At 32.7% G+C, this 7,078-nt stretch overlaps 2 protein-coding genes across 2 annotated transcripts; both read right to left on the bottom strand.

Moving 5' to 3' along the window:
• Positions 1–1,416: 1,416 nt before the first annotated feature.
• On the bottom strand, positions 1,417–2,691 carry LOC137807778 (small ribosomal subunit protein uS4y). Its single transcript, XM_068608564.2, has 3 exons — positions 2,616–2,691; positions 2,068–2,449; positions 1,417–1,771 (listed from the first exon to the last, which is right to left on the bottom strand). The coding sequence occupies exons 1-3, from the start codon at positions 2,641–2,643 to the stop codon at positions 1,588–1,590; spliced, it is 594 nt and encodes a 197-aa protein (XP_068464665.1). The 5' UTR covers positions 2,644–2,691; the 3' UTR covers positions 1,417–1,587.
• Positions 2,692–4,713: 2,022 nt separating this feature from the next.
• On the bottom strand, positions 4,714–6,477 carry LOC137807777 (HVA22-like protein a). The gene is made up of 5 exons (XM_068608563.2): positions 6,219–6,477; positions 6,101–6,127; positions 5,815–5,937; positions 5,068–5,311; positions 4,714–4,976 (listed from the first exon to the last, which is right to left on the bottom strand). Exons 1-5 carry the CDS (start codon positions 6,278–6,280, stop codon positions 4,920–4,922), a joined length of 513 nt encoding a protein of 170 aa, XP_068464664.1. The 5' UTR covers positions 6,281–6,477; the 3' UTR covers positions 4,714–4,919.
• Positions 6,478–7,078: the final 601 nt, after the last annotated feature.

The raw sequence follows: 7,078 nt of genomic DNA, 5'->3' as shown, positions 1-7,078 counted from the left end.
TATTATAAAATTAAACGATGGTATTTGAAAGGCTAAATAACTTAAACAAGTATAGTCTATAAAGTTGCTTATGTAGAAAAACAAAATAAATATACTTTAAATGTGTTATGAGTATTTCTTTTACTAATTTTCTTTTATTTTTTTCATAAGTATAATTAGTTTGTCGTTAACTTGCCATAAGCAGTGCATATTTTAAGTCAATATATAATAATATAATTATCAAATATTAGCTTTTAATAAATAATTGAAGTATATATATCATGTTTTTGTTTTAAGAGTCTGTCAATCTTAAATATAATAAGCTACTTTGATTAAATTATAAATTAGTTTATCATATCAATTTTAATTTAATAACATAATAAGTTAGTTTCTCATCAACTTTGCGTAATTAATCTCCACTAATTTAAAAGTTGTAACAGTGCTAATATAAATATAAAATATTTTATAAATAAAATAATATAATAATTAAACATTAAATTTTAATAAATAGTTAAAATATCATTACATATATATTATTATAAATGGAGAATTGAAAAAAAATACAAAAGCATTATAATTTAAATAATTATGATTCTAATTTATGACTAATTGTAATTTATAATTCCATCAGCCATACTGTTTACAAAAGAATAATAATTAAAAGATTGTTCGATTTTGTTAAGTTGTAGGATATACATTCATTTCTTTTCTTCATAATAATATAAAATGTCATTTTACTAATTACTAACATTTTAATCATGCTATTAGTATAAATTTTAACTCTTGATCACTTTATTCCAATATTGCTAAAGTAATTAATATGTAAAAACTGTTGATTTTTACAGAAAAAAAAATACAAACATGTAAACAGTACTAAAGTTATAAATCTAGCTGATATAATGAAAATTTCTACCAAATGAGGACAAACATTGACTACTGAGGTATCTAACTCAAGCACTGATTTTGAAATCCAATCTATAATTGTAGCAAGATCGAATTAAGCACGGGGGCAAGCAAAAAAAATGTCTAGTCTATTGGCAAGTGAGGTCAGAAACCTCAACAAAACATCTTAAGTGTTCACTTGACAGACAGATAGATTGCAAAGCATACTGCTAAAAGTTAGGCACGTTGGTTTGGACTTCCAAACATAATGTTAAAACACCATTTTAAAAATCCTTAATATCAGCAGGCACTACACAACAAGACTAAACAGAAAATCAATGCACAAATATTCTTGCTACTTTCTGTAATGTTTTACAACAAATGTCCAATGTACTTCTATAATCTGTAATTGAGACCAAAACTATTGTATTGGGCACCTTACCAAATCATTTTTTTTAAATGCCTTCCAGCCTATAATCACAGATGTAACAGTAGTTGGTTCAAATTATGAAAACACCAGAGATCACCACAAGCATTGTAGCAACAATTGATTACTTTTAGAAAGAACAGTTCAAAATCATCATATCTCAGGCAAAACTTCACCTCAAACAAGAAACAAGGACGGCAAAAACTATAAGAGTCAGAGCATGACAAAATTCTAAAATGTCTACATCACAAATTAAATAGTGAGCAAAATATCTTAAAAGATTGCTAGCCAAAAATAACCTAATCTTCATCCTCCTCATCTCCATCTCCGCCAGCAGCCTTTTTAGCGGCAGCCTTTTGGTTCTTCCGCTTCACGCGTCCAGGACGACCACCACCAAGTGGACTCGTGAGTGAGAAGTCAATGTGCTTCTGAGAATCAACCCTAACCATGAACGATGGAATGTTCACCACCTGTCTCCCAACCCTGCAAAATCCCAATCAACATCAATATTCATTCCCAAAGAAGCTACCGTCAAGAAACATATTAAACATACTAAATAGTCTCTATTAAAAACCACATAATTTATTCAACGAAAATTAATCCAAGTATTAGGAAAATATCAATATGTATTTAATCATCAAGCTGTAATTATGCAACAGAGATTCCTATTCAACACACGATACTAAATCAATTCGGAGTGAAAATCAATATCATTGCATATGATCTAAAATGAACAAATATCGACAATGGTTTGATGATTATGGTGAAAAATAGAGGACCTGATGTGCCTTTGGCGGATGAGGACTCTGGCGTGGTGAATGGACTTGGCCATGCCAGACTTGAAGACGAGGGTTTGGAGGCGGCGTTCGAGAAAGTTCTCAACGGTGAGGGCCAACACGTAATCGAGCTTGTTCTGCGTCTCGTCGAGAAGTCCGTAACGGAACATTCTTCGGAGAAGTGCTTCACCCTCGAAGATTCGGCGCGGGTTCTTCTCATCCAGTGTCAACAGATTCCTGGCATTATTACGGATACGGCTGAGGGCGTACTGAACCCTCCACAACTCCCTCTTGCAGCGAAGCCCGTACTCCCCAACCAGCTTCAACTCGGCGTCCAAACGTTCCTTCTCGTATGGACGACGAGGCTTCTTGAACGTTTTCCCATCTATTCAATCACAAATAAACAAATAACCTATTCAATCCTATTGGAAATTGTGTTTCATTCTCAGATCACAGATATCACAATGAGATTAAATTAAATGAAGTTTCAGATAACGAAATGCATAGAACATCAATGCTTAGATGTATTGAGTACAGTTTAGAATACTCACAGTTTCGGTAAAAGGAAACGTGCACCATGGCTCCTCTCTGTCTGCTTCTCAACCCTTCCGGTGCACTAGGTTTCGCAGCTAGGGTTCAAAAACAGATTCCCTTTTATGTGATCTCAAAACCCTAGTTCTGGGAAGGCCGGGCTTTTCACTAAGGCCCATTCTACGATCCATCGTTCACAAAACCCGAAAAGAGACCAATTCGGAATATGTTGGCCCACTTGAATTATGCCCTCTTTCTTTGGCTGCTCCTCATTTGTTGTTGACCCAAAAAATAATACTAAAGGATCCTCATTTTTTTTCCTAGATTCCCATGTAATTCTGGAGATTTGGTTTTCGGGAAATTTTACATAAATAGCTAATTTTTTATTAATATTATTAATATATATATACATATATTATCTTCTTATATCATTTTTTAAAATTATATCATTATTTTTATATCTAGTATTACATAAATTATATTATCTCCCGTTTACTTGTGTTCTATTTTAGATTTTTTCTTATGCTAGATTGAAGTCTAAAAAGTGAAGGATTGATTTGAAATAATTTAGAGAGAGAATTAAAGTAAAATGGGGTAGTTTTGTCTGATAAAAACGTAATAGAAATAAGTAAAATATTTGTTGAGAATTTAATTAAATTTAGAAAGGTTAATATCTTTTTTTTGGTATAATGTTAAAATTGTTGGTATAAATATTTTTTTTAATCGGTTTTTATCCATTTTTTTGGCAGGAAGGTGAGTACATTAAAAATTTCACTAGAATTTCAGGCTATGTTTTAATTAGTTTTAGAAATAAGAAAACACAAAGAGAGAAAAAAAATTGGTGGTATTGTTAATAATTGAGAATTGAACTTTGTGCTGGACCAAATTTCAATAGTAAATGAGTTTAATTTATGAATTGGTTTCAATATTTATTTATTTTTTTAAATACATGTGTTTTTGTGAAAAAAAAATTAGAAGATAGTGCGTTGAAAGAAGTTCAACCCTGTTTCATTTAGGGGTTAAATTTCAGACAGCTTGGTAAGGTAAGATACAGGTGGTGGATCTTCTAGTATCCACACAGCTTGTGCAATCAAAATCTAAAAAAGTTTAAAGTTTGAAGTTTAGAGCATGTGGAAACAGCCGGATCATCTAGGGTTTTCCATCACTCTTGTGAATCATGGTATCTTTGGTCGGAAGAGTTTTGGAAGGTTTAGCAGCTAGGAGACCCATGTCAGAAAGTATTTCCAAAACATATTTCCTTTCGCAAACATGTATTTCTTTGCGAGAACGAACAATTTCAAATCCGAAATACCATTTTAGATTTCCAACTCATGAATTCTGAATTGGTGATTAAGAAAATGCTTGGTATGATGTATTTCCTATGCGAGAATAAAATCATCCACGTAAGCTACTAAAACAAAAAATGAGTGGTTATGATTTTTAAAGAACAAAAAGTGATAAAAAGAGATGGAGTAAATCTCTGTTAACTACGAGGGAGAAAGTTTAGCAAACTATGGTCTACTTGATTTCAACTCCTATTCACCACTTTAATATAGTGGAAATATATACAATTGTATTCCTCTACCTATTCATCACTTTAATATATTGGAAATATATACAATTGTATTCCTCTACCCTATTCCGCACTTTAATATATTGGAAATATATACAATTGTATTCCTCTACCCCTATTCACCACTTTAATATATTGGAAATATATACAATTGCATTCCTCTACCCGCTCCCCGCATACATGTGTTTTTATACGATCGAGGGAAATAGAAGTGGTCAGGGCCTCCCACGTATGAAACGGACTCAGAATGACTCTAGGAATTTACTTTGTTTAATATTGTCTAAAGTATGAGATTTTCAATACATATGGCAACCATATCAACCCCATTTTCGTTACTGCATCTGTTTTCGTCTGGCATGATATTTTAGTTTTAGTTCATGCGTATAGTCTACTTCATGGCGTTGTCTATAGAAATTTACTTCTAGTCTGGCTAATTGGTGACTATAACAAGATTTACAAAAAGATGTTTTTGCAATGAGATCTATAGTGGCATTACATAATTGCATTCCTATATAACATCGTTGTTGGGAATATAACAAAATAAATAAATAAAATCAACGAATTTCTGCTGTTGAACTAACATTATACATACCATGGGCGTCATAAGCCATTATACAAAACATAGATGACTAATCCCAAGCTACAGGATAATAATACAGGGTTGGAAAAAAAGAGTAAAGTATCGCCAGAGGGAAAAACAAACTATAAGTAACATGTACATCCACGAAAGACATAAATTACTTAATTTCAGTTAATAAGTCTCATCATACGCTGTATAATAACCGCTACCCCTTCTGGATTTATCAGCCTGCAAATCGATAGCACCGTTATTAGCACAAAGTCGTATGCAAAAACAAAGCAAAATTACTGAACAACTGGGTTTCTATAGATGGAAATACCCTATTGATCAGATTCTCAAATGCATCTGTTCCATTCTCTTGGATGTACTTCTCTGCAGCAGTTAGAATGTCATCTCGCTTACCAAAGGTGTCCTTTTTCCTTGGAATGTACCAGATGTTAATGGTTTGAGGATTGACATATAAAGGTCTCACATAATGTTCATATACATATGCAGCACCACTAAAGTAAGGAAGGACCAACCAGCAGGTTGCAATCAGCTTTGCATAAGGCCATATCGGAATCCTAAAACACATAGTTGTGAAAATTCAGCCACAAGTTAAATAGATTACCCTGCACCACTCTAAACATATATGTCACAACTAAACTCATACAAAAGCTTGATATGACACAGAAAATACATTACAGTAAATTCAACATCTGGTTACATTATGAATAATGTTCTCATTGAAGCCTTTTCTGGTGCCTTCCATAATACCTCATTGCATTCATGCTCGTGTCTATGTACATAATAATTTAGCAGCTGCTTTTTCTTCTTAATTTTCTTACCATAAATTACATCCAAATTAATCATAAAAAGACAAAGATTTCATGAATATCCCTAAATTAACATGTGTCCAAAGTCAGACTTACCCCCTAAAACCTAGAAGTATATTTTAATTAACTACAATTTCTCAAGAAAACAGAACAAATTTATCACCGCATTTACAGAGTACTCATCAACCTTCAAAAATAATTAACACAAACAAGAAAAATGATAAAAAAGATTACAAAAAAACGTGGCATACCATTCAAGTAGTTTAGCAAATGTGAGTTCAAAGAGGGTGATTAAGGAATAGAGAACCCAGTAAGTGAGCCATTGCTGATCATCAATAGGAGACTTGGTCTCAATTGCCCTAATCGAAGCATATCTGCATCATAATACAAAAACCCAGGCCAATCAGGAGTCACTGTATTTTATTCTCAAGCAACAATTTGACCTAACAGTTCGATAGAATAAATGCAAACGGAATATTCAAGAAAAACAAAATCCTGAATGTAAGGAAAAGAGGGAGATTTTGAGATTGCGCTTACAGAGGATAAACAAGACTAACGACAGGCCTGCAATAGAAACAAAAAAAAAGACAATGTAATATATGAATCTAAAAGAAAAGAAAAAGCACATTTAAGAGAAAGAAGAGAAGAAACATACCCAGCAAGGACATCGAAGTTTCTGAGAAGCACCTTGAGAAAATTACCCGCCCCAGATCCCATTTTGATGTCTCGAGTAAGTGCTTCTCTTTTTGAGGGCTTCTTCGATCACTTCTCTATTCTCACTCACAACGGAAAGAGGAAAAAGAAAAATAGTGTGTGAAGTGTTGTGTGTACACTTTGGCACTGTGGGTTGCGTGTGAGAGAAAAAAATCAGACATATGATAGAAGAAAAAGCAGGAGGAAGCGGTGGTGAGAGTAACAAGAGAAGAAAGAAGAGAATATATGAACAGCGTGGATTTGCGGTGGGGAGTTTTTTTTCTATGTATCCAAGACTACAGTAATACTATCTTCATCTCACCGTACATTAAGATTAGCGATCTCGATTTCATTCGTGGTTGGGATCGATTGCGTGAACACCGTGGTCCTCTGGCAGTGAACCTTTCTCCCATCACCGTTTTATCGTTGGGTTAGTTCAACAAATAAACATTTTCGGATTCACCAAGGTGCTAAATAACTCTTAATTATATAATAAATAAATCACTATAATTTTTTAATTTAATTTATTAATGATATATTTATTCATTTCTTTAGAAACGGATATAATACTCTTAAATATGATTATTCCTGAAACTATTTAATTTTATGTTATTTAAATAAATTTAAACTTTAGAAGTAAAATTGAAGGTGAAGGAAAATGTTCTTGGTTTCCGCGTATGACGATATTGCCGCCACCGACGCTGTCCTAACTAAACTACCAACTTTTTTTTATTTTATTTTCTTTTTTAAAACATCACTTTACAATATGCTTAATGTAAGGGCTTCATCGTTTATGCTTCTTTTTTTCTAGAATAACTTCAT

The sequence above is a fragment of the Phaseolus vulgaris genome, chromosome 3 (assembly GCF_051622355.1).
Source record: "Phaseolus vulgaris cultivar YP4 chromosome 3, ASM5162235v1, whole genome shotgun sequence".
Classification (NCBI taxonomy): domain Eukaryota; kingdom Viridiplantae; phylum Streptophyta; class Magnoliopsida; order Fabales; family Fabaceae; genus Phaseolus; species Phaseolus vulgaris.
Note: the sequence above shows the minus strand (reverse complement) of the source record. Positions and strands in the feature narration are given on the sequence as shown.

Coding starts and splice junctions, on each gene's coding strand:
- LOC137807778 (XM_068608564.2), bottom strand. CDS start 2,643: ATGGTGCACGTTTCCTTTTACCGAAACT. Junction 2,450..2,615: donor CGTTTCCTTTTACCGAAACT/GTGAGTATTCTA, acceptor GTGATTGAATAG/ATGGGAAAACGTTCAAGAAG. Junction 1,772..2,067: donor ATCCGCCAAAGGCACATCAG/GTCCTCTATTTT, acceptor GGGATTTTGCAG/GGTTGGGAGACAGGTGGTGA.
- LOC137807777 (XM_068608563.2), bottom strand. CDS start 6,280: ATGGGATCTGGGGCGGGTAATTTTCTCAAGGTGCTTCTCAGAAACTTC. Junction 5,938..6,100: donor GTTAGTCTTGTTTATCCTCT/GTAAGCGCAATC, acceptor ATTATGATGCAG/ATATGCTTCGATTAGGGCAA. Junction 5,312..5,814: donor TTTGCTAAACTACTTGAATG/GTATGCCACGTT, acceptor TATGTGTTTTAG/GATTCCGATATGGCCTTATG.